Source organism: Microcebus murinus, chromosome 7, assembly GCF_040939455.1.
Source record: "Microcebus murinus isolate Inina chromosome 7, M.murinus_Inina_mat1.0, whole genome shotgun sequence".
NCBI lineage: Eukaryota > Metazoa > Chordata > Mammalia > Primates > Cheirogaleidae > Microcebus > Microcebus murinus.
Genome location: NC_134110.1, coordinates 67,326,845 through 67,352,163, shown reverse-complemented (window position 1 = coordinate 67,352,163; position 25,319 = coordinate 67,326,845). Strand labels below are relative to the sequence as shown.

The window sequence follows — 25,319 nt, the reverse complement described above, 5'->3', positions numbered from 1 at the left end:
GTAGTGATGTCCCTTCTTTTGTTTCTGATATTGATAATTTGTGCAGATGTTCGCTAGCTCTCTCAAGCTTGACCATCAGGCTAAAGGTTCATTGATTACTTTAAAGAAATGCTTTTACATAACTTGATTTTTAAATTGCTTTTTTATTTTCTAATTTATTACTTTTGCTCATATTTATTATTTCTCCAACTAACTTTGGGTTTAATCTACTCTTTTTCTGGTTCTTAAGATGAAAGCTTAGAATGATCATTGATTTTAGGCCCTCTTTCTTTTTTTTTTTTTTTGAGACAGAGTCTCACTTTGTTGCCCAGGCTAGAGTGAGTGCTGTGGCGTCAGCCTAGCTCACAGCAACCTCAATCTCCGGGGCTCAAGCAATCCTCCTGCCTCAGCCTCCCAAGTAGCTGGGACTACAGGCATGAGCCACCATGCCCGGCTAGTTTTTTCTATATATGTATTAGTTGGCCAATTAATTTCTTTCTATTTATAGTAAAGACGGGGTCTCACTCTTGCTCAGGCAGGTTTCGAACTCCTGACCTTGAGCAATCCGCCCGCCTCGGCCTCCCAGAGTGCTAGGATTACAGGCATGAGCCACGGTGCCTGGCCAAGGCCCTCTTCTTTCTTAATGTTAGCATATAGAGTTTTAAAATTCCCTTTAACGGCTACCTTAGCATTTTAATATGTTGTGTTTCTATTTTCTTTTAGTTCAAAACATTTTCTAATTTTCTCATTTACTTTTTAAATACAGTGAATAATTGTGTGGTTTAATTTGGAAATTTTCCAGTTATATTTCTGTTACTGACCTCTAGTTTCATTGTAGTTAAAAATGTACTTTGTGTTATTTTGATTAGTTTAAATATGTTGAGACTTGTTTTACAGCTCAACATATGTTCTATCTTGGTGAATGTTTTATGCACACTTGAAAAGCATGTGTATTCTGTTGTTGAATGAAGCATTCTGTAAGTATCAATTAGGTTAAGTTGGTTGCTAGAAGTGATCAAATCTTTTCTTTACTGATTTTTGGCCTACTTCTATAAATTACTGAACGAAGAATGTTAATCTCCCAGTATAATTATCACTTCTTCTATTTTTCTGTTCTTGCTTCACATATTTTGAAGCTTTTAGATGTATATATATTTAAGGTTATTACTTATTCATGATGAATTGGCCCTTTTATTACTATGAAATGTCCTTCTTTGTCTCTGGTAATATACCACTTTGTTCTGAATTCTGCTTTGTCTGATATTAATATAGCCACTTCAGCTTTTGTATAGTTAGTGTTTGCATGATATATAATTTTTAATCCTTTTATTTTTTACCATATTTATATTTAAAGTTATTTTATAGACAGCATATATTTGGATCTTATGTTTTCATGTAGTCAGATAATATTTTTAATTTTACTGTTTGTATCATGTAACTAGCAATTTAGTTGAGTTTAAATATACCATTTTACTAAATGTTTATTTGTTCCATCTATATATTTTTTTTTGCCTTTTTTGGATTAAGTATAATTTTTTGTATTCCATTTTATCTCTATAATAAACCATAATATTTATTAGCCATATCTCTTTGTATTTTAAGTTTAATCTAAGGTTTATGGTAATAATATACCACTTTGTGCCTAATACAAGATACTCTTAACAGTATACTTCCATTTTCTGCATCTCATTCTTTGTTACTATATTGTAATATAATTTATTGCTACATGTTATGAATTCCAAAATACATTATATTTTTGCTTTAAACAGTCAACTATGTTTCAAAGAAAAATTTAAATCTCTAATATCTACTTATATATTTACCATTTCCAGTATTCTTTATTCCTTCATTGTATTAGGGTTCTCCAGAGAAACAGAAGCAATAGGATATATAGAGATTTATAGAAAGATTTATTATGAGGGTTTGACTCACACAATTATGGAGGCTGAAGAGTCCTGTGAGCTGCCATCTATAAGCTGGAGGGCCCAGGGAAGCTGGTGGTGTAGTTCCAGTCCAAACTCAAAGTCTTGGGAACCAGGGGAGCCAATGGTGTAAGTCCAAGTCCAAAGTCTGGAGGACCAAGAGCACCTATTTCAGAAGGCAGGAGAAGATGCATGGTCCAGCTTAAGCAGAGATGGCAAATTCACCTTTTCTCTGCCTTTCTATTCTATTCAGGCCCCCAGCAGGTTGGATAATACCCACCCACATTGGTGAGGGCAATTTTCTTTACTCAGTCTACTGATTCAAATTCTAATTTCTTCTAAAACACCCTCAGAGACACACCCATAGATAATGTTTTAACAGATATCTGGGCATCCCTTAGCCAAGTCAAGTTTGTACATAGAATTAACCATCACATTTATGGAGATGCAAATTTTCATCTATGTTTTCTCTTTTGCCCAAGGAACTTCCTTTTAATATTTCTTGTAGAGAAGACTGATGGTGAGAAATTCCCTTGGCTCTTGTCTTAAAGTTTTATTTTTATCTTTATTTTTGAAGAATATTTTTGCTGGATATAGAAATCTAGATTGATAGATTTTATTTCAACATTCCAAAAAAAAAAAAAAAGTCATTAAGTCATTTTATTGTTTTCTGGCCAGGATGTTTTCTGATGTGAAGTCTACGTTTGATTCTTATCTGTTTTTGGTGTATCTTTTTTTCCTGGATACTTTTAAGGTTTAATTTCATCACTGTTTTCTAGGAATTTGATTACAGTGTACCTTGGTGTATGTTGAGCAGAGGGGGAGGGGTTGGAAGAGTTTATAGTACTCATCACTTTTAGAAAACTAACAGCCACCATTGAAATATTTTCTCTCAACTCCTTTTCTAGGACTCCAATTACACATGTTGGAGTGCTCGATATTATCCTATGGGTCATTGAGGCTCTGTTTATTTTTTTAAAAAATAGTTTTCAGAGCAGTTTTAGGTTCACAGGAAAACTAAGTGGAAAGTACAGAAATTTACCATATACTTCCTGCACCACCCCATGTACACCCTACCCTCCCTATCAACATACTGCACCAGAGTGTTACACTTGTTACAACTGATTCATCCCCACTCCCCTACTCCCAATTCATAGTTTAAATTAAGATTCATTCTTAATATTGTGCATTCTATGAATTTTGACAAATGTACAATGACATGTATCCATCATTATAGTATCATAAAGAATGATTTAACTGTCCTAAAAATCTTCTGTGCTCTGCCTACTCATCGCCGCCTCCCCTTCAAGCCCTGGAAACCACTGATTTATTTTACTGGCTCCATAATTTTGCCTTTTCCAGTACATCATAGTTGAAATCACATAGTATATAGCCTTTTCAGATTGGCACCTTTACTTAGTAATATACATTTAAGGTTCTTCTATGTCTTTTCATGGCTTTATAGCTAATATCTTTTTAGCTCTGAACATTATATTTCATCATCTGGATGGACCACAGTTTATCCATTTACCTACTATCCACATTTGGGAAATTATGAATAAAGATGCTATAAGTTTCTTTGTGTGGATACATGTTTTCAACTCATTTGGGTAAATACCAAGGAGTTTGCTTAATTGTATGGTATGAGTATTTTTAGTTCTATGAGAAACTGCCAAACTGTCTTTCAAAGTACCCATTTCAAAGTACCATTTTTCATTTCCATCAGCAATGAATGAGAGTTCCTGTTGCTCCACATCCTTGCCAGCATTTGGTGGTGTCGCTGTTTTGGATTTTAGCCATTCTGATAGGTGTGTGGTGGTATCCCATTATTTTAATTTGCAATAACCTAATGATACATGATGACCATCTTTTCATATGCTTATTTGCCATCTGTATATCTTCTTTGAAGTGTTTGTTCAGGTCTGTTGTCCATTTTTTTTAATCAGGTGGTTTTCTTACTGTTCTAAGAGTTATTTGTGTATTTCAGATTACTGTCATTTGTTAGAAATGTCTCTTGCAAATATTTTCTCCTAGTTTATGGCTTGTCTCCTCATTCTCTTGAACTGTTTAAAACTTTTTCTCTATGCTTCAGTTCGGATAGATTCTATTGCCATCTTCAAGTTCATTAATATTCCGTGGTGGCTGTCTATTAATACCACCCAGTGAACCTTTTCAGATACTACGTTTTTCACTTCATAATTTCTATTGAGTTCTTATTTATATCTGCTCTCCACACCATATTTTTTCTTTACTAAAATATAGTAACAATGGCTATTTTTCTAGTTGTTTATCACAGAAGGTTAAGTCCTGACCACCTAATTTCATCATCACAGGAAGATGAAGTTTTTCCATGTGATTTTTGATATGCAACCATGTTTGGGAACCACTGTTACTAACATTGTCATTATTCTTATCTATATTTTATCAACATTAGGAAGTTATTCATGGAATCACCTTCTGAGGTCCAATTTACATAAACATTTCTGATAACAGTACTAATAGTATACGATCTCTTATACAGGAAGTCTGCCCAAAACTTCATTTACATCATTTCATTTAATCTACACAAATGCTATTATTGGATCCATTTTATAAAAGAAAAATCCAAAGTTTAAAGATATTAAATAGTTGTGCCCTCTGTCACACTGTGAGTAGATGGTATGCTAACACCAGATCGTGTGCTCTGATCTACTAGGGAGCTCACCGGATGGCACGTAGATGCTGTCCATCAACATTCAAAACTGGAAAATGGGGAAGGAAAAGGTCGTCACAGTGCATGTCGGGTTCTCTCTCAGATCACTCATTCTGGGGGAAGCCAGCTGCCATGTTGTAAGGACACTCAAGCAGCTCTGTGAAGAGGCCCACCTGGGGAGAACTGAGACTTCCTGCCAAAACCCGGCACCAATGTGCCAGTCATGGGGTTCCACAGATGATTGGAAAACTGTCGCGCCCGCCTCGCCAGCAAGGAAGACGCGGCAACCGGAGTTCTTCTGACAGCGCTTTAATGGGGATTGCTTAACTGGTTACATGCGGAAGACGCCGAGGCGTTCTCGGAGCGGGCTTATAAAGGCAGTAAGTACACTGGGCATTGTCTGATTGGATAAGGCACTTGGAAGGGAGGAGACAAACTCTGCACATGCGCTGAGCACTTGTTTGTCAGACTAACAGCAGGGTTTGACCAGGAAGCGGGCGCCATCTTGGAATGGCGTTGCCACCGCGCCCCACAGAAAACCCAAGAGTTGGCTCTGTGTTCCAGACCCTAAGGAGACACCAACCTACGAGCCAAGGGAGCCAGTATTTGTCCATCCGTCCATCCATCTGCGTGTCCCAGGGATGCACAAACAGGGAACAGTTCAGTCTTTCAGCCGCCTTCAAAGAAGCAATGAGAGAGAGAGGGTTATTTGGATGAGCTGGCATATATTATACAAGTTCCAGAGGCTGTGGAGTCCAAGAGCAAGCTGCTGGCTGATTCAGTTCCTGCTGAGGGCCGTCTTGCATATAGCTACCTTCATGCTGTGTCCTCACATGGTGGAGAGGGGGCAGGCCATCTGGCATGTCTTCTTATAAGGGCACTAATCCCATCATGAAGCCCCACCCTCACAACCTCCTCTATCCTGATCAACTCTCAACTACATGCTGTCATGTTGGGGTTTAGGACTTCGGCGTATGAATTTGGAGGGGACACAAAGATTATCCATAACAGTGAGAGAATCAGAAAGATTTATGCTAAGCATGATTTGAAATGTGTGTGTATGTGTGCACACACTTATGTTCCCAAGGTCCTGAGAAACACTCAATGGATGTTTTCAGATGCTCCTGACCTACAGATGTGAAATGGGCCCTGTGTCTACCCTCCTGCATTGTAATCCTTAAAATGCTCCCAGGTCGGGGCACAGTTCCACCCCCATCCCATGCAGCTCCCGGCAGGTCCTTATACAAACCAAGGACTGCCTTGCTACTTTTATAAACGTTCAACCAAAGAACAAATGATGGTTTTCAATTCTGAGCAAGCCTTTACCTTGGCAAACAACTATCCCTCAATTTGTTCTGAGGGCACTGAAAAACCAAAGGTTAGGAAGAGAAACAAATAGGTCAAACGGGAGAAATGTTTTGGAAAGAACTTTCAGAGAACAGGAATCTCTAGGGTAAATCAATCATGAAGGCAGAAACTATTTCGCCACCAGAGGAATGTAGGAGAATAAAAAGAATTTTCAAATATAAAAAAAAAAACAAAAAAAAACTGGAAAATGCATTTGCATGGAGTTAGGTTAGTGGAGACTGCTCATGTTGAATAAAGATCTCAAAAGCGAAGTGGTATTAGCAAAAATTAAGATAACAAGTTATCTTAGCGTGCCATAAAATTTATAATCCTGCAAAGTTGGCATCCTTACCCTATCCCTAAATTTCACCCCATGAAAACTTCTACCTGGAGGTTAAGATCAGGGTGTTCTAGGAAGGGGCAGGATCCAGAATAGAGAGATCCAGAAATCTGCTACCTCACTTGGTGATTTTAAAAAGCAGTAATTTTTCATTATGATAAAGCGTCAAAACACTGAGGTTAAATCAGTTGTATCAAAATATTCCCTAAATCGAAATAGTCACATCCAAATGTCTGTGTTATAAGTCAATCCTGTTAAAATGTTTTTCTTCAAGTATCTTTAAAAAGAGAAAGTGACAAATCTCATTTTAAAAGATCACAATTTGAGGACTGTTTTGTTCTGGCTGTTTGTCACCTATTTTGTCTCGCCAGTCAAAATAAATTGGAATTTTCTAAGCAGACATTGAAGCAAAGTCATGAATTGGGAGATCAAAGGAGTAAACTGAGTCTGAGAAGACGTCTATTTTCTCAGCCCAGTGCTTTAGGCAAGGATGTGTTCTGGGTCATTCTCAAGCCCACAAGGCCGCCTTTCATTGCTATGAAGTGAAAGAATGGCTACAAGTTGCTCTTCAGCAATAACATAGCGATGCTTGAGATAAATAAAAGGAACCCACATCTATTAATACATATGCCCATCATAGTAAATGATTGCAGGAATGTACTTGGATGCACATGGCTGTTGGCAGGCCTCAGGCTCTCACTGGCTATTAACCAAAAACATCAGTTTTTTGCCATATGAGCTTCTCAGTAAGGTAGCCCACAACATGGCAGCCAGCCTCCCTGAACAAGCAACTGAGCGAGGGAGAGAGGGCAGCCCAAGACATCTGTTTGTTTCCTAATATCAGAAGTGACATCGCATCACTTCTGCCAGATTCTATTTAGTAGGGTGGTGCCACTAAATCCAGCCCACGCTCATGGTAGGGGATCACAGAAGGGCACGGATGCCAGGAGTTGGGGGCGGTCTTGGAGGCTGCTTGCTGAGTTGCCTTTATATACAAGTTGCCACCCACGTGATCCCCCTGATTACCACTTTATTGTGAAATCAGTCCTGTTTTCGAGGCCTCTTGCTGCGTTATACCTTTTCAACCACTCTTTCCTCCTTATACTTCTCTAATTTTTGTCAATACTTTAGTCTGTAAGTTTTTGTCTTTTTTTTTTTTTTTGGCCACTATTTTTATTGTTTCACAGGATAATCTTACTCTGACAAACTTTAAGAGTAGAGTTCTGAAAGTACTTTATTCTTCAGCTTATTTGCATTATCGGCATTTATTCGTGTATCAAGTGAACATTTACTAAACGTCTAACATGTATTAGATGTTCTGGCATTGATCGCTCTAACTGGCAGAACCATGTAAAGATTAGATTCCTTTGAATCGGTGGTCCACTGTTTCTGTATTTTCATGTTATTGGCTCTAAGGGCATACATACCGAAAACTACTTTTGACTCTCTGCTTTTACAAAATTTGAAATCACCTATATAAAGCAAGGGTAGGGAAGAACAGACCATTCAGCTTTATTGTTTTCCATTTTGCTTTTGGAACATATAATGTAGTTTAAAAAGTTGGTAACGTTTGTCCTGAATTTCCTCATCTGAAAGTGATTTAATGATTGGAACATTTTGGCACTTTTTTCCAGAGCACCAAACCTCTTCACATGGTTTATGAATTCTGCAGCACTCTGACTTTTCCCAGCTGTCGGGAGCCTTTACTGAGTCCTTCTGTAACTCCACAAATCTGGCCTCACAGAGACAGGTCTTCATACCTTTTGCTTCCTCAAAATATTTTCCAGCTAATCTTAGGATCAGGCTCTGATCGTGGTGAAAATACCAGAGACAAGAATGATCCAATGTGGGGAGACATTACTGTGAACACTGATTTTGCTAATCATTTGGTGGAAGAGTCCTAGAACTCGCAGTCTGGGAACACCCAAAATTCCTTCTGCAAACCTGATGGGGTTGTGTTGAGAGAGGTTAGTGGGAAGGACACTGAAGAAGAAGGGCTGGAGTGGTTGTTACCATTACTTTCTCACTGTTGCTTAGGGATATAAAACAAAAGTAATAGTAACTTATGGATTAAGTAAATAACACATGCATCTGAAGAAAATGATCCTTAGCTAAATTCAGAGTACCCTAATTCAAGGAGCAAATATCCTGCCAACCATTGGGATGACTCTTTGAACAAGGCTGTCACTGACAGAGCAACTCGCCACACGCTACCATACACTACCAGGGCGGATACTCACTCACCCTTAACAAATGTTCTCCACCTTTCTTTTCTCTTGCCTTGTCTTCATCCTGAGCATTCTTCCATGCTTCCCTTATATTTTAAACAGGATTTTATAAAAAGGTTATGAACATTACTAATGTTAAGCTGTATTAAAGAGTTGGACATGTGTCAAGGAGAAAGCCATTCAGGGCAGGGTTCCAGAAAACACATACCCAGATGACTTCATTTCTAGCTCTGTCACATGGTGTCCTTGGCTTAAATGCAGTGATTAATATTCCTTTCAAACTCTGAAATAGCTAGAAGCTTCTTAAAGCCTTCGAGTTTGCAGCAAAGGGTTTTGTTTAAATTTTTAAATTGTTGTTCCACTATAGTAGAAAGTTATTTTTAACTCCTCCTTCTTTATTCTTATTCAGTCATGTCTAATTTGGGGTGAGGGAGAGACTTTCCAAATTAAGTCACAGATCGGTTCAAGCTAAAAAGAGATTTCTGCTCTTTAATAGTTTTTGACAAGTAGGACACAGATTTTGGTCTATATGGGGGGTTAACAGGCAACAACTTTGGGCTCATATGAATTGAGACTGCTTGCTCTGCTATAAAGAGCAGAGAAATGAACTTCTAGAAGCTCTTGGGATGCTTCAATTTAATTCAGTATTCACCAAGCAGCTGTTTTATTGAAGATTCTTTGCAGGCAGCAGAGTTATGATAAGACATGATCTCCTGCGTCGTCTTGAAGGAGGTGTGCAGTAGGAGGAGGAAAACGTGAATAAATAACAAAAATAAGACTTGATACTCTATGGAGATAAGTAAGATAGAAAAATACCTATTGAACATCAGTCAGGACATATAAAAAATGGTTAACAAGCCTTGACCTTTATTTACTTTCAAAATGTATGGTATGGAAATCCATGAAATTCAAAGTTGTACAAGTACATTAATTCAGTGAGTGAACCAAATGATGTGTTCTATTATATCCCTGTGTGAGAACAAAACAAAATCGACTCACAGAATGCATTGTAATTGGTGGAGTCTATCTCTACTACTTTTTTTATTTGTATAAATTTATGGGGTGCAGGTATAATTTTGTTACATGGATATATACTACATAGCAGTGAAGTCAGGGCTTTTAGGTTATCCATCACCCAAATCACATACATTGTACTCATCTATCTCTACTTCTAGAAACCTTGAAGGCATTCTAAAATATGGCCATCTGAGAGCCTTTCTGGTCACTGGGGGTCACTTTGTACCTGATGCAGAGTAAAAGAGAGGATTGCATCTGTAACTGTTCCCCCAGCGCATCCTCCTCCCTACACTGAAGAGTCATATGTGAGTTTGGTTTTAATGTCATGTTTGATACCTCAGGGAGCCACCAACACCTGCCAGGGAGGGCTGGACAACTGGTCTTTGTGGTCCGAGCTCCATGTTCCAGTACGTAGAAGGAAGGGCCCAGGAGGTGAGAAAAGCTAAGGTGATTTCAGATACTGAAAATGAAGGTGCTTCGAACCTGCAAGGGATAGAAAATTGCTTTGTCTCTTCACAGACTAGTTCTTCTCCCCCAGCTGGCTTTTATTCCCTGGTCACCCCTAACAGATTTCCACCCACCCTGTTCAACTCTCACATCTCTTGAATTCATATGCCTTGATACAGTGTCAGCACACATCAATCTGTGCATTCTCTGAGCAGTTCAGCACTTAATTATTCTGTGTGTCAGATGCACATCTTGACTCTTTTATTAGATCCTAAGCTAAGCTATTTGTCCATTCACATATGAAGTACCCACTCTATGGCAGGCAACATGCTCACTGTTGGGAAGCAACGGTCAACAAGGGCCTGTCCCTAAAGATGCAAACTGATAGCGGGCATGATTGCACATTATGAAAAGACCTAGGATGGAAATTAACAAGGTATGCTATGATGGAAAATAGTAGGCAGAACATCTCAGAGAAGATAATCTTTATACTGAGACCTAAAGCAAGAAGAAAAGGCCAGCCATGCAAAAGAGGCTTGAGGGGTAGGAGAACATTCCAGGCAGAGGCACATATAAGGGAATGGAAGTGGAGAGAGCTTGGCCTTCTTGAGGAAGTGGCAGATGGCCAAGGTGGCTGGAAGTTGTTGAGCAAGGGGAAGGAGGCAGGAGGTGAGGCCAGCAGGGAGGGAGGGACCCAATGTCACACTTCATTGAGCGTTTGGTGCTCAGCCCAGAACTCCCTCCAATGGCTCCCCTGGTGCCCAGCACAGACCTTTGCTCAGAGTGAACTTCAGCAAATACTTGAAGGTTGAGATGACTCAGAGGTCCCTGTCTTTCACCAACACTTCCAGAACCTCCCTACCCATCAGTCATCCCCCACAATCCTTGTGGTTGGCCATGTCCACCCTCACTCAGACTCCTCCCAAAACATGATGGGTGAGCATGCCTTGTCCCTAACTCCCTTCTGAGTGGTGGGCAGCAGCACGGTTGACATCTGACTTTTGAGAGCCACACTGCTGGTGACTCTTATCCCACAGCTGGCCTGGCTGCTTCCAGACCCTTTCCCTAGTTCTGTGCGTCCATCCTGAACCAAGGCTATGATTGACTTCAGTTGTGTCGGAGAAAGCCGCAGGAAATTCTGCTTTAGGGATTTTTTTTTTTTTTGGTCAGGAGTCAGAGGCTCCGTTTGTCTTCTGCTACCAAAAATATATTCTGTTTCCTCTCAGTGCTGTGCTTAATCCAAGAAAGTAACTAAAATCACTGGGTAAACACATGTGCTATTTTTATTCCTACCTCCCATGTGTACACCCTCCTCTTCTTCCAAATGTGGCCTTCAAGTCCTGACTTACACATCCACATCCACCCAACTGTTGCAATGGAAAAATGGAAATGCCTCCCTCCATCAGAGGAATGCTTGCTTCCATAGCCCACCCCTGCCCTCCACCTTCCTGCCGCCCTGCCCACGCGGCCAGCTCTCCCACGACAAGGAACACGTGGAAAAAAGGGGCTTTGGTGTCTGTCCAAAGAAACCATTGACTATTTGGAGACAAATAACTCATGGAGCCCTCGAGTCTGACTTGTGTTTTAGCTGATGGTATTATTACCCCTGGATTTCCAGGGCAGCCCTTGCCCTTCAGAATTGCCTGTCACCTCCATAGGCCGTCCCCTTTGTCTTAAAGGCCCAGATGGCTTGCAAATGACTAACACATAGCAGATGCTCAGGGAATCATTTTGCAGTGTTGAGTGGAGCTTGCGTCATGCTGGTATGTAAAAATACAATACCAGGAAATACAATACCATGGAAAATCAATAAAATGGGAAGTAATGGTATTATAAAAATATTCTTTGTTTTTACATCATCAATAGTATTTTATATTGTCGTTTCTCCAAGCACAAGAGTCACTTTACAGAAGCGTGTATTTTATGTGTATTTTGGAGGGCAGCAACCGTGGTGAAAATCGAGGCGTTGCCGCTCATCGCTCAGCTCTGGCCTACCAAGGAGGGCTGCTCTCCTGCGGGCAAGACGCACCTTTTCCTTCTTGGCTTCATGGTTGAGGTTCGCAGGTTCTGGTGTGGTGGCAGAGTGACCCAGGCTGCTCTTAGCTGAAGAGTCTCTTCACCTAAGGCGTGGCTTTCCCAACAGCAGAGCCTCTTGCCTTCCTGAGTTCCAGGTCACAGTCTGAGTGGACATCTGGGAAGGGTCTGGGCAGGTTAGGGTTAAAATGGCCCCAGAGGTTGAGGGGTAGGGATGCCAATGTTGTTCTGAGGAAAGATCCCGATTCAGGCTTTGTGTAAGTCAGATCAGGCCACCAAAACCAAATACCATGGTCTAGATGGCTTAACAGACACTTATTTCTCACAGTTCTAGAGGCTAGAAGTCCCAGATCAAGATCCATCAGGATCAGTTTCTGGGAGGCCTCTTCTCCTGGCTTGCAGACGGCCACCTCCTTGCTGTGTCCTCACATGGCTGTTCCTCTGTGTGTATGTGGAGAGAATGAGTATGCTCTGGTGTCTGCCTCTGTGGACACCAGTTCTGTCAGATTAGGACCCCAATCTGGTGACCTCCTCAGAGCCATCTCTCCAAATACAGTCTCATTAGGGCTCAGGGTTCAACACAGGGATTTGGGGGGACTCAATTAAGTCCCGGGCAGACTCTGAAAAGAATTGTTCCACACCAGCCTGGTACTAACTTGGTCTTCCGAGGACCAAGGATTTGCAGCTGTGGTTGCATATGACCATCACCTGGGGAGATTCTTGTAAAAAATACTAAGGCTGGGTCCTATGCCCAAGCATGCTAATTCAATTGAGGGTGGAGCCATGGAATGTGTATACATAAAAGCTCTTGCAGGTGATTCTAATAGGCATCCATTGAGAACCCCTGTACTAGATGGCTGCTCGGCCAACACCTGAACATGCTCCTTGGGGCTCAGCAAGAACGAGACAGGATTTCATGAGGATAAACTGGGATGTGAGTGTGTATGGTGTTTGGGGAACACAAGTGCATTATGTATACATGTGTGGGTAGGATATCTTCACATACGTGCAAAATGTGCATTTATGTGTACACAATGTATGACATAAATACATGCAAAAATCAAAAATAGTCTTGAAGGTAACTTTCTAGGTTTGAATGCTACCTTTTCTGTTACTATTTTAAAACCTTTAAAATATTGATATCTTGGACAAATAGTATATAATTCCATTTACATGTGAGATCTAGAATAATCAAATTCATAGAGACAGAAAGTCAGAATAGTGTTCCCAGGGACTGGGGGAAGAGGTGTGGGGGTTAGTGTTTAGTGGGTGCAGAGTTTCCTTTGGAAGGGTGAAGTTCTGGAGATGGGTGGTGGTGACGGTTGCATGACAGTGTGACTGTACTTCATGCCACTGAATGGTTAAAATGGTTTTTCAAAGTTATATTGTAAGATAGCATATCTTTCTAAGTTTCCCATGCTCCCATGATGAGTATAGCCTTGTACAGAACCCTGGAAGCAAACACTTCCCTTCTTGTGTTAGATACTTGGGAGGTGATCTCTGCTTTCTGCGTATGGATTATCTACACCACCAACCAATACCTCCATGTCTCTACTCTTAATTTACTGCTTTGTAGAAGCCCCTGAGACTGTCTACATAGTTGCTCACAAGAGTCTCCACCTACATCCCCACCCTGAGATCCTCTTCATCTCACAACTATTTCTTAGCCATCCAGAAATTCTCGGGAGCTTTGTCATTCCCAGGACTCATTCACCACTAGGACTGCTCTGAGGGTGGTTGAACAGAACACCAGGGTTTGTGTATAGGGAAAAAGAAGGTATTGAGGGGGAGTTAAAAGGGGTCTTTGAGGAGACTGTAAGTGAACACAAAGGATGAGAGTTACACCTTTTCCTCTAGTTCAAGCTTTGTCAAATATGTGGCACTTAAATGACAATAGCTAAGTGGCCAAATTGAGTCAGCCACTTCATTTAATTACGGAGGAGCCACTATGAGCCAGGACTTGTGCTCACACAGTGGCATTGAGAGAGATTCTGAGAAGTCCCAGACTAGTTGGGGAGATCAAACAGGCACTAATGGTAGACCATGATGAGAAAGGCCACATGCAAAGTACAAATATCCACTCTTTTGGTTGCAAGGGAAAGAAATTTTTTGTGTTGTAAGCAAAAACGGGTATTGGCTCATAGGATGCAAAAGTCTAGGACAAAGTTGCCTTCAGACACAGCTAGATCTATGTACTCAACATCTTCAAAATGTTCTCATCTCCTGACTTTATGTGGTTCTCGTCCTGGGGAAGGTTTAGCTCTTATGGCAACCAGAATGCTCAGCTTACTTCCTACTAGTTTAGCAAATTCCACATAAAGAGAGCTCTTTTCTAAGAGTTGCAACTAAAATTGTAGAAGTGAAACTCACTGAGATACAGTACCCAACTTGAGAGCTGAAGGGTTGGAGAAAAACAGGGAGTTGGTTCTACTCAAACTATAGAGACTGGATCAGGGCTTCCCAGTGGGAAATTCAATATTCTCACAAGAAGATGGAATGGACCCTGGCCAAGGAAACCATTTTCTTTGCTGAAGTGTGGAAGTTTAGAGGAGGCAGTGGCCTGTTCTCCTGTAGGAACTCAGAGGCTTTCCCAGAGGGACCAATATTTCAACTGGTCTTCTAAAACAGGCAGGCTCTGGTCATGGAAGGGTGAGAGGGTTGAGAGCGAGGACCCATTCATGGAAGAAACAGCATGAGCAATCTGAGTGCTAATCAATGGTCTTTGATGAAAAAGTTCTGTGTGATCAGCCCATTATCAGGAAACACCAGTTGGTCCAGAGAGGATACCATGCAGTTGAAGCAGGAGAGACCCCCCAAATCTACCTCAGCTGACCTGCCTCAGGACTGCCTCAGTCTTTTAGTGAAGATATGTTTTCCAGAAAATGAGGGCAAGCAATAATGCAATTTTAAGTGACCTAAATGTCACATCACAGTCATTCCTTAAAAACACACAGGTAAGATACCTAAAGCTGATAAAGTTGTGCTATTCCTCAGCTTGGTGTATAATTTGTGAAGTAAATTTGCTTTTGGTGCTTTTGGATTTTTTGTTTGGTTTGTTAACATGAGGTGAGACAGGAGATAACCTTCCCTACTATGAGGGTTCCCATGAGCCCCGTGTGAAAAAAACAATAGTTTGAAGCCACAGTCTAATAGTATACCAGAAAGCAATCCTAAAGTCTTAAAAACGGAGTTTAGGTATTTTACATTTTTGCTTTTTTAAAAAAAACAGATGATTTAAAAAAAGATTATTTACGAAAAACACAAGCTCATGGCCTGCTTCAGCCGCCGTTGTGTGAGAATCTTTTCACAGTTGAGTTCTTGTTCATGGTTAAAATTTCTGAGGGGTTGTGTAATGTTGAATGCTCCCAAGGCTCAACTCAGGAGCCAGATGACAGTGTTTCAGGCCTAGGAATGCTTTAAAATCTCCAAGGGTCTCTTATTTAAATTTTAAAAGTTCCTGAAGTGTACCTACCTGGAACACCTCAACCCACAATCACGTGAACAGTCAGTTTATATTTTTTTGTAGACTCCTACTCTTGGGCTTAATTCCACATGGGAGGCAATTTTGATAAACAGCGGATTAACCATTGTTAGTTAACTAGTTCTTCCTCTCAGCAAATGAAAAGAACCAGGAAGGTAGTCGTGCTTGTAGCTCTGACTCAGGTGAGTCAAAGGCAATATGTGTAACCTAAACATACGTAACTGTAATATTCTGAAACAACAAAAAAATTTTAAAGAAACATAATATAGAAACACAAGGGGGGGGGGTGGGAAAGAACCATGAAGCAAAGCCAAAGGGATCAGTGAAACAAAAACAGCCACAACCAACATTTATTCTTGATTTTGGTCTCTATTCCTTTCATGCTCTCTTATTTTCCTCCACACATTAAATATATAATAACCCAAATTTTATTAATATACAAATAAAACATGCGTAGCATGTAAGCATGGCAGGCGGTGAGTAAGCCCGGTCAGCCGCTTGCTCCCCCTGAGGTCGATGAAGGTGGCGACTGCCTCCGAGCAGCTCCCGAGGGTCCGTGCTGTTCCCGGGCTGAAGAGCCTGGACCGCAGAGCAGCACGCGCCATGTTGGTTAAAGGTTAGTGACACAGAAGCGTTTGTGTCCATGCTGAAGGACAAGGCTGTTCTTTTTTTTTTCCCTGAAACGCTACTTTGTTCTTTGACAAATGTCCTAAATTCGGTGACATAACCAAGGGAGACGTGGATGAAAGGACACAGGATTAGAATCGGGAAAAGCATAAATGGAATCTGGGAAGTTCTGTGGTAGACAGCTGCTATCCCTCCTTGACTAAGGGAAAAAGTGTACGGAATATTTAATCAGCCCATCTTTTCCCGAAAGGGAAAAAACACATATATTTTTGGGTTTAGATAAGTAGCTAAGGCTTTTTACAGAGAGGAAAAATGTCATGGGAAAAATGAAAAAATGTCTCTAATGTCTATAGCACATGAACTATCTAGGAGGAGTAAAATATTAAAGGGCAAGGGGGAACATCTGTAAGAAGTTACAGTGCACGTGTTGGATGAAAAGTAATATTATAGGATTAGATAATTGTTATTAAAATAGCACTTGGTATATAAACTCAAACATTCCTTTTCAAATTCAGCTTCTCAGAGGTCTGACTTCAGATGCCTGAGCACTTGGAACATTATCTTTGTCTTTATTCTTCATGCGGATAAACACAACTGCTAAAATTATACCTAAAAGAGAAAGTTCAGAGTCAAATGGATGGAATCTTAAAATGTACTGTCGCATTCATTTATAAAATAGTATCCTGGCAGGAAAAAATGACTCACATAATTTCATTTTTGTTTGTGGTTTAACAAAGTTTCGTTGTCCTGGTGAAGAAGGGACTCTAGGCATTGGCTTTCTTAGATAAGTAAGCTTATTGCTTGTCCTGTGATCAGTATGTATGTATCAAGCTCCAAATCATACGTGACCTGTGGCGCTCACTGGGTCTCTATCTAGGAATGTAGGACCTAATGTCCCACACTGAGTGTGTATCTGACAGTTCCTAAACTTTATATTAAATACATACTCTGTACACATTGATTCCAGTCTGTCTTCCCCTTCTTTAGAGGAAACAACCCAACCTGAACAACCAGAAAGCGGTTGTCAGACCTAAAGCTGGACTTTCACTGTGTCCACACCAAATATAACATTTTCTTTGGTGCCTTCCTCACAGCTCTGGCCCGTGTTGTTGAGTGATCTTGTTTCTCCCATCTCTAAACTTCTACAAAATTATATTGTGCATCTCAGCACTAACTGTATTAATATATTGTCAGTCGGAACCACTATGTAAAAGGGATTTGTTTTACGTAAATTAATATGTAAGTGTACACGAGGAATCATGGCAGAAAAGACTGGGTGTTCAGAAACCCATTAATAATCCTGTAATCCCAATCCTACTTCGAAAAGAGTAAATGTACAAAACTGCAAGATTCTATTACTGCTATATATCCCCAAACACATCCAGCCTCTAACTTGTGGTAAGATTCTGGGATTTAATCCTTACGTGAGAAAATTGCTATTTGGTTTATAGACTCAAATCCTTTCAAGGTGGGAGGGCAAATATAATAATAAAAAAAAAAAACCTAGGGTAGGGAAGGAGCTTGGTAAACAAGTGGGACCAGCTCAAAAATCCAGCTCAATTAGTGGTTCTCCAGGAGAAATGATGTTCACTGTGACAGCAGGTAGGTAGTGGCCATGCCATAAGGAGGTTGGACTGCAGGGTATAAGGAAATGAGATCCCTTTTAGACCTGTGAATCAGAGTCTAATCTAACAGGTGTGTCATGGAAGAAAAGACCAGATGCAGATGGAATAATACCAGTCCTCCTTTTAAAAGGATGTGAAACTGTGAACCCTTTCACTCAGGGGCACGTGAACTAATGAAGTATTTCTAATATTTACTTATGAGGACAAGAAGGTAATTACTATGCAACTTGAACATCCTTAATCTGAAAATTTGAAATCCGAAATGCTCCCAAATCCAAAACTACTTTAGTGCTGATATGATACCACAAGTGGAAAATTCTACACCTGACCTCATGTGACAGGTCGGTTAAAATGCAGTCAAAACTATTTCATGCACAAATTATTTAAAATATTGTATAAAATTACCTTCAGGCTATATAAATATAATATTTGTGAAACAGGTGAATTTTCTGTTGGCTCCTATCCCCAAGATAATCTCATCATGTGTAATAATCTAAACTCTGAAAAAATCTAACACATTTCTGGTCCCAAGCATTTTGGATAAGGGATATGCAACCTGCTGTAGGCACTGAGTTGTTTGCAGAAAACCACAGTGAGATCACAGGACTCTGCTGTCTGGCCAGGGGCCAAGGTAGAACCAGAGCCGTGATACAATGGGGTTATTCTGGATAATAAGAATCAGCGTCCCCAGTTGTGAAAATATACAAAAGTTCTGCACTGTACATTTCGGGTATAGCAGGATCTCCACTGGAAGGCTAAGGACAATGGCAGACAAGACCATAAACTCCGATACAGGATTTGTGCACGTCTTGCCCATTACCATCAAGCACAGTGCCTGCCACGTAGCAGAGGCACAGCTACTGCATTTTTCTCCATCATGAAAGGTTGGTATGCAGGGATAAAACATAACAATTTATGCTCTAAAGCCTCTTATATTTCCCAAACTAACCAATGTGTCGATGATAGGCAGAGGATGGTACTGAAGCAGGAAAGCCTCATGTAGTGTACTGGTGATCTATATTCTTGGCTAGTGCCTTGCTTGCCCTTGGAGAAGCCACCAGCCCAGCCAATAAAGGCAGTCCCAGGATGGGAATCTTTGACTGGAGAAATTATACTCACCAATGACCAGGAGGGTGGTCAGCAGTATACCAACTGCCATGCCCACAGTGGGTATCCCAGGCTGGCGATCCACTGGCCGGAAACACCTGCCCTCCACACATGTGCAGAAAGTAACTGAAAAGTAGCACAGTATTTGGTAGGATACATTTTCAAGTGAATAGTCACAGAATCTCATGCCCAAGACTAGAATTCCCTCAAATTGCCCATGGTGACAGACTATCTTAAGTTGCTTATAGCAAAATACCCACCTGGTAAAGAGACGGTGCCTTCCAAAGGTGGCCGGCCCCCATCATTGATGCGGATCGGGACATCGTAAACGCGCTCCTCAAAGCTCGTGTGCTTGGTGGAGAGTCTGGCATGAGTGCCTGTCGGAGCAGGAAAACATAACTTCAGATCCTTGGATCAGCAGGAATGGATAAAGCGTATCCTTGTATCACATTAAGATTGGCTGGGAAAGTGACTAGATATGAGTTAAACTAAGAGTATCACTCCACATGTATCTTATCGAGTAAAAGAAGAGCTAAAGGATCTTTTAAATTCTTAATTCATGATTTCTCTGTAGAAATGAATATAAACTGCAGTCAATTCTCATCATTTCCAGTAGTTGTGGTCTATAAAGTTGTCCCAAACACTGAATTAGTAAATACTGAACCACTGTTCCTACGTAAAATATAGGATTAGGTCCTGTAAGCCTCTGGTCACAACATTTTCATCAACTGATTAATATATAATGTTTTCTGTGTTTCTGTCTAAAGATACCTTATTTAATATATAGTGGACTAATTAACATTTAACTCATGATTAACAGTGATAGAACGTCTGCCTGAACAAAGTTTATCTAACATGTATTTTCTCTGTAAGGCTGCAGTCCCCAACCCCTGGGTGGTGGACTGGAACCAGGTCACGCACAGCAGGAGGTGAGCGAGTGAACAAAGCTCCACCTGTATTTACAGCCACTCCCCATCACTCACGTCACCATCTGAGCTCCGGGTCCTGTCAGATCAGCGGTGGCATTAGATTCTGCATTATGATGAGTTGTATAATTATTTCATCATATATTTCAATGTAATAATAATAAAGTACACAATAAATGTACTTGAATCATCCTGAAACCATACCATGCACCTCTCCCCAGGTCCATGGAAAAACTGTCTTCCATGAAACTTGTCCCTGGTGCCAAAAAGGTTGGGGACCACCAACCTGATGTGCTATAAGGCATGTCATACCTGCTTCACACTTAGGAACACTCAATAGCATTTGAGCACTATGGTTCGGAACCATTTTAAATAGTGAAATTCCAAAATGAAAAGCACACAATGTGTGGGAGAAAATAAAGAACGCTATGTAGATTGCATAACGAACATGTTAACGGTATAAAACCTGAATCTAGAAGGTTTTCACCCTCAGCTAAGAACAAGTATGTCCACTAACTCAAATTTTTGACCACTCCGCCATTGTCCACAAATGCACAAGTTCCATCATTAAATAGTTGAACCTGTAAATAGGAAATCAGCAAATAATGAGGATTGATTACGTAGTGACTAGAGTGTGCCTGGGACAGAGCATCTGCTGCTTGTTAGCTATGTGACATTGGCAAGTGATAACATCTATAGGCCTCTGAATCCTGAAATAAGGGGATGATGCATCATATTCTACCTGATCTTCAGGTATTTACCTTCTTCCCTTTTTATTTAAATGGAGAATTAAGAGTACAAAATAACACTAAGCTTCAAATTACTAAAGTCAGTTTCAGTCTTGTTGCGACTCATAAATATACCCTCCCCATTCATGTATCTGCCAAGAAATTTTCCAGAATTTGGGGAGATTTTCGTATTTAAAGATTATGGTGGCCCTGGAGTAACAGGGACCAGAATCACCATCCCTCCAAAAACAACTCAAAACATATAAAATACACGAAACCATGGTTTTAAAGACATTGGATAATGAAGGATAGTGATTCCTGAAAGGAAAAAAAAAATTGCCCCAACACACTACCCAGAGCAATCGTCCAGATCTCAGTGTAGGCAGGGAGAGCTCAGCAATGTCCCTGGGTTGAGGCAACAGAGCCAAAAGTATGGGGAAATAAAGGCCATTAGAGTTTTCAGAGTCCCAGAGACAGAGCATGTGCCGCATACAGAGAGTGCAAGAGGTTTAGAGAGAACAGAGTTCACAAAGGGCCAGGAATTGTTCCTGCTCTCAAGAGCCAGGGTGGAAAATCTCACAGGGCATCAGGTGGGGTACACAGAGGGTTTTGCCTCAGATGTTTGGACAAATGAGTCCTAGGACAAATGCTGCCCTAGCCCTGCCTCACAAAACCTAAAAGCAACATGTGAAAGTATCAAACTATTTCCAAATACCTGCATTTCAAAATAAAGCTCAAGAATATATATGAGAATACAAAAAAAAAATCATCTAGATGTCTGGCATTTCATAAAAAAACTGCTAGATATAAAATACAAATATATGACCGATAATGAGAAAAATCAATCAGGAGTCACTGGGGCAGCTATAGCCTTATGAAATATATTTCTTAAATAATGAAATTTGAAATTACTCCTTGATCCATGGGCTATAGAATGGATATTGTGTTAGCAGCATAGAAACAATATTAATCTCCTTGTACATTTCCATCAGGGCTCTTGGGTGACCAGGTGCATTGTCAATGAACAGTAATATTTTCAAAGGAACCTTTTTCTCTAAGCAGTAGGTCTCAACAGTAGGCTTAAAATATTCACTTACACATTCTATAAACAGAGGAGCTGTCATCCCAGGCTTTGTTGTCCCATTTATAGAGCACAGGCAGAGTAGATTTAGCATCATTTGTAAGGGCCCTAGGGTTTTTGGATGGTGGCTTCAACTTAGTCACAAGCTGCATTAGCCCCTGACAGAGTCAGCCTGTCCCTTAAAGTCTTTGGAGCTAGGCCTTCACATTTCCTCTCTAGCTATGGAAGTCAAAGATGACATCATCTTCCAATATAAGGCTGTTTCATTTACAATGGAAAATTGTTCAGTGCAGCCACCTTCATCAAAGATCTTAGCTAGATCTTCTGGATAACTTACTGCAGCTTCTACATTAGCACTTGCTGCCTCACCTTGTACTTGTATGTTACGGAAACAACTTTCTTTTTAAACCTCATGAACCAGTCTTTGCCAGCTTCACATTTTTCTTTTGAAGTTTCCTAACCTCTCTGACTTCATAGAATTGAAGAGAGTTACAGCCTTGCTCTGGATTTAGGTGTGGTTTAGGGGAATATTGTGGTTGGTTTGATCTTCTATCCAGACCACTCAAACTTTCTTATTCTTCTGTTCACTGGAGAAGAATTTCCTTTAAGAACTTTGCCTTTACATTCACAACTTGACTGATGCAATGCTAACTTTCAGCCTGTTTTGGCTTTATCATGTCTAGCTTTTGACTTAAAGTGAGAGATGTATGATTCTTCTTTGAATACTCAGAAGCCATTGTAGGCTTATTAATTACCCCAATTTTAATATCATGCCTCAGGGTACAGGGAGGCCCCAGGAGAGGGGGTGGAGGCCTGGTCAGAGCATACCCAACATTCAATATGAAGTTTGCCATCTCATATGGACGAACATGGCTAGGCTAGAAGCTGGGTGCAGGGGCTTGCAGAGTGGGTTCCAATGGTAAAGTCTAACTAAAGGGTGTTGATAACCACAGACAAGAACCAGCTTCAATTGGCTTGTCAGCTCTCTGCCACCTTACATGAACTTTGTGTGATTACAATATCACATCATGGTTTTAAAGTTTCTCTACCCTTGAAATCACCATGACAGTGCTAAAACCACCATATAAAGTACAAAAATGGGAAGGAATCCAGTGACAGCAATTACCACCATAATTCCTGGTAAAAGCTAACCCATTAGCCTGGAATAATTTTCCTCTCAATTAGCAAGACTTCAAAAAACCAAAAACCACATCCTCCCAGTACAGTGCCTCTTTTCGAGCCTGCCCCTGTCTCTTAAGAGAGCACACTTTTGCTTTCAATCTTCCAAAAAAGCTGCTTGCTTGCCTTACGTGGTGTGTGCTGAAATTCTTTTCCCGCTGATCACCAAGAGCCTCCACTCAGGACCGTGACAATTATGCTAAGTGAAAGCCAGACCCAAAATGCATGTACATATTCTATTTAGATAAAATTATGGAAAAGGAAAACTAATCAATAGTGACAGAAAACAGGTCAGTGGTTGCCTGAGGAGAGGGGACAGGCAGGGAGGGAAGTAGAGATGACAGCAGTACGTGAAAAAGCTTTTGGGGGTGGTAGAAACATCCATTACCTTGATTGTGCTGATGGTTTCAGTGATGTTTACATATATCATCTCAAAGTCATACACTTTGAATAATATAATTGATATACAATAAGTTGTATATTTCAAGAAATTTTTTAAAAAATTATAGAAATCTGTTGTTTCTCAGTTATCATTGGAAATTTTGCAAATGATGCTCTGACTATCCACCTACACCAAGGGAGATGCTGTGTGGTTTTTTTATCCCTTCCACACCTGGGCACTGCCCCCCTCTGCAGACCTCAAAGTATGAACTTCCTTCCTGGAGCGTGGAAGAAGCTCGGGGGTGGGGGTACTGCAAACCCACCAAAAGTAAAATAAAAACTTAATTTCATCATCCATCGTTATTTTCCTCCATGTGCTTCTGACAACTCACCATTGATTTTGGAAACTTCCCAGTGCTTCCGTAAGCTTTCGCTGGCGAGGGAAAATGTAAATTGGGGACCCCGAAATGACTGCCAATCATCATCAGTGGCTTCGAAAATGAGACTTCCAGGTGCACTGAGCGGGTGGCACAAGAACAAGCCCGTGTACTCCTTGGCTAGCCGTGGGGGGTTGTCGTTCACATCCATAAGCGTCAGGTGGAAATCTGACACTGCGCTCAAGGAGGACCCGCCTAAGAAATTGAATGATTGAAACATGGTATCAGCTCACTCATTTTCCTCTTAACAAGGACATTCTCCTTTCTTAAAGAAAAAAATAAAATTCAAGCAGTTAGATAGACTGAGATATTAGACAAACTTAGAATCAGAGACCTAGTTTCATTAAAAACTAGTTAAAAAATCTTAAGGTCTATGTGCTAAAATTTCACATACATCACTTCAATACTGATGTACATCTACGATGAGAAAACTGAGCTCAGAGAAGCTGTGACTTGCCCAGGGCCATACAGCCAGGGAGCAGGGGCAAGGTGTTCAATACAAGGTCTCACTCTAACTCTCACAACCTCACCTGTCCCTTACCACGCCTTGCTTCAGCCCTGTCAAGTTTTCTAAGCCTCATTTCTTCAGGTGTAAGACATGCATGGGCATGGTTCTGTGAGGATCACATGTGTAAGTGAATGTTCTAGAAAATACTAAAGGGCTGCACCAGTGTTATTTACTATGCTATAGTGGTATAAAACATGGGCTCAGGCGGGGCACAGTGGCTCACACCTGTAATCTTAGCACTCTGGGAGGCCGAGGTGGGCGGATTGCTCAAGGTCAAGAGTTCTAAACCAGCCTGAGCAAGAGCAGGACCCCATCTCTACTATAAAAATAGAAAGAAATTAATTGGCCAACTAATATATATAGAAAAAATTAGCCGTGCATGGTGACACATGCCTGTAGTCCCAGCTACTCGGGAGGCTGAGGCAGCAGGATTGCTTGAGCCCAAGAGTTTGAGGTTGCTGTGAGCTAGGCTGATGACACGGCACTCATTCTAGCCTGGGCAACAAAGCAAGACTCTGTCTCAAAAATAAATAAAACATGGGCTCTGTAGCATGACTGGCTGGTAGCTGCATAGTCTTGGGCAAGTGACTTAATTCCTCAGTGCCCTTGTTTCCTCATCCATAAAATATGGTCAATGATAGTGGAGAAACTTCTCATGCAAGGCTATGAGGTGTAGGTACTAAGTGCTTAGTGTGGGGCTGTCAGTGCAACTCAAACACTCACTGCTATCAGCTTTCTCCCTGGCCGCAATCACAGATATCATTTCTACAATTTCTGACTCTGACCTGATTCCTATAAAATGTGTTTTCTTGCTCTTCTTCTCAACTGGTGCTTATGCCCAGGACTACACTTAACCAAAGAAGAAAAAGCCACTGTGTTCTTAAAGTCATTTTATCTATATCATTTCAGTGACAAACTCTAAAAATGGAACAGGGCTTTGGACCCTGGTTTTGCTCCTTGAAACTTCTAAAATGTGAGAAATTTTTAGGACATGTGCAAAGTGAAGTACTGATGATAGTATGCAGGGGAGTGTATGACAAATGTTCAGCCAGAAACTTCCTGCCAATTATCTGGGAGCATTTATTTAATAAATCAAGAGCTAAACATATACAATGTGATAACAGAATGGGCTTAACTTGAAGCAAGAGACAGACACACAACCCGTCCACTCACACCCACTGTTTCCAAGTTGGCATCCACTCCTGCAATTCTACCACTTTGCTTGAACTTGAA

At 40.7% G+C, this 25,319-nt stretch overlaps 1 protein-coding gene across 3 annotated transcripts in view; it reads right to left on the bottom strand.

Annotated features, from left to right (window-relative positions):
• Nucleotides 1-16,171: 16,171 nt before the first annotated feature.
• CDH17 (cadherin 17) overlaps nt 16,172-25,319 on the bottom strand; it is a 67,831-nt gene continuing 58,683 nt past the window's right edge. For all 3 annotated transcript variants that reach the window (XM_012772857.3, XM_012772856.2, XM_076005158.1), the window contains 4 exons: nt 23,534-23,773; nt 19,107-19,223; nt 18,859-18,972; nt 16,172-16,723 (listed from right to left, as the gene is read on the bottom strand). In XM_012772857.3, the coding sequence (XP_012628311.2) occupies nt 16,626-16,723; nt 18,859-18,972; nt 19,107-19,223; nt 23,534-23,773 (569 nt within the window). In that variant the 3' untranslated portion in view covers nt 16,172-16,625. The remainder of the gene's footprint in view (nt 16,724-18,858; nt 18,973-19,106; nt 19,224-23,533; nt 23,774-25,319) is intronic.